At 31.8% G+C, this 1,581-nt stretch overlaps 1 protein-coding gene across 1 annotated transcript; it reads left to right on the top strand.

Moving 5' to 3' along the window:
• The first annotated feature begins 115 nt into the window (after window positions 1-115).
• LOC108572288 (proteasome inhibitor PI31 subunit) lies at window positions 116-1,581 on the top strand. The gene is made up of 5 exons (XM_017934488.1): window positions 116-262; window positions 584-739; window positions 836-1,104; window positions 1,267-1,401; window positions 1,479-1,581. Exons 1-5 carry the CDS (start codon window positions 116-118, stop codon window positions 1,579-1,581), a joined length of 810 nt encoding a protein of 269 aa, XP_017789977.1.

Below are 1,581 nucleotides of genomic sequence, written 5' to 3'. Positions count from 1 at the left end.
TTATGACATTTAATTATAAAAGCATTGCATCCGGAAACTGAATTGTCACAACACATATAAACACCAATGGCATGAACGTAACAGTATTGAAACTCAGTTGTCATTCTGCCGCAAAATGGGTGACGAAAATAGCGACTTTGGTTTTGCACTTTTGCAAGAGTTACACAAGAATCAAATTGTAAAAAAGGAGGACGTTTTAATTTTGTTTGTTCACTGGTATTTTACAAAACTTGGATTCAGATGTCTCGGAATCGGCAGATTCGTAAGTTATTAAAAAGCAATATTTTTCCATAATATTACGCAATATCAACATTTTACACAGTAATATTTTTGTATGATTTATTTATATAATTAAATAATAAATACAAAGAGGTTGTTATTCAAATTTCATAATACATAACCTTTAAGATTTGTTTTCCAATTTTTGAAGGTCAGTTATTGGAAATGTCAGTTATTTAATAATAAAATTGTAAGGCAAAATATGTGTTGTCATGGCATAATTTTTTAAACATAGTACAAAATATGTATAAAATACATATGTAGGAACACACTAATTCCCAAAAATATTTTCTTTTTGTTTCAGGAAGAATTTGAACCATCAGAAAAAGGATCACAGTTACTTCCAGAAGGATGGAGTGCAAAACAAATATATGAACTGCGTTACATAAAGGACAAGGACTTATATATACTTTTAGGTTTGAGAACTAATGATGATGAAGATTTACTTATAAATTTATGGGTATGATACCTTAGATATTGTAAATTATTCTGGAATATATGTATACAATAATAACTACAGAATACAAATAATTACTACATATATTTTATTTTGCAGAAGAACCAACAGACATCCAGTATACAAGTTCCAATTAATCAAACTGTAACTTCTCTTCATGCACCATTAGAATCTTTAATACCTTCATACCAAAATATTATACAGACAATTCAAAAAGATCTTATTAATCCACATCTCCCTGATAATGCCACAGGTACCACAGAACAATCTACTCAAACAACAGGACATTTTAGTAGAGATACAAGTGATTCAACATCATCAGTTGATTCATTATTATGGGGTCAGAGAAGACACAGGCCACCTGCACGGTAAAGTTTATATATATTCATTGAAAAAATACATGTAATTTTGTACCAAAAGTTTCACTAAAAGAAGTCAGTATTAGTATAAATATCTAATGAGATCTGTAAAGAAGATAGAAGGATAAGAATTAACATAACAAACTATTATGTATTTTTGAAATTTCAAAGGGGCAGTGTCGGCGTAGGACGGGCAGATTTGGATCCGTTCAGTCCCGGTGGTGGTATGATTTTCGATCCATTTGATCCGTTACGCCATCCGGTAAATCCAAGAAGAGGTTTAGTTCCAGGTGGAATATTACCACCGTGAGTTAATAAAATGATTGCGATATGTTACACCACTTCATATTCAAGTTGTTATTGATGTTAATGCTTTATTATAGGGGAGCGATTCCACCTTCTGCAAGATTCGATCCATTGGGCCCGCCAGACATTGACCACCCAAGGCATCTTCGTGATCCAGATAATAATGACATGTTTATGTAA

The sequence above is a fragment of the Habropoda laboriosa genome, unplaced genomic scaffold (genome assembly GCF_001263275.1).
Source record: "Habropoda laboriosa isolate 0110345459 unplaced genomic scaffold, ASM126327v1 scaffold65, whole genome shotgun sequence".
Lineage (NCBI taxonomy): Eukaryota > Metazoa > Arthropoda > Insecta > Hymenoptera > Apidae > Habropoda > Habropoda laboriosa.
The sequence above is the reverse complement of the archived record's forward strand: the minus strand, read 5'-3'. Positions and strand labels throughout refer to the sequence as shown.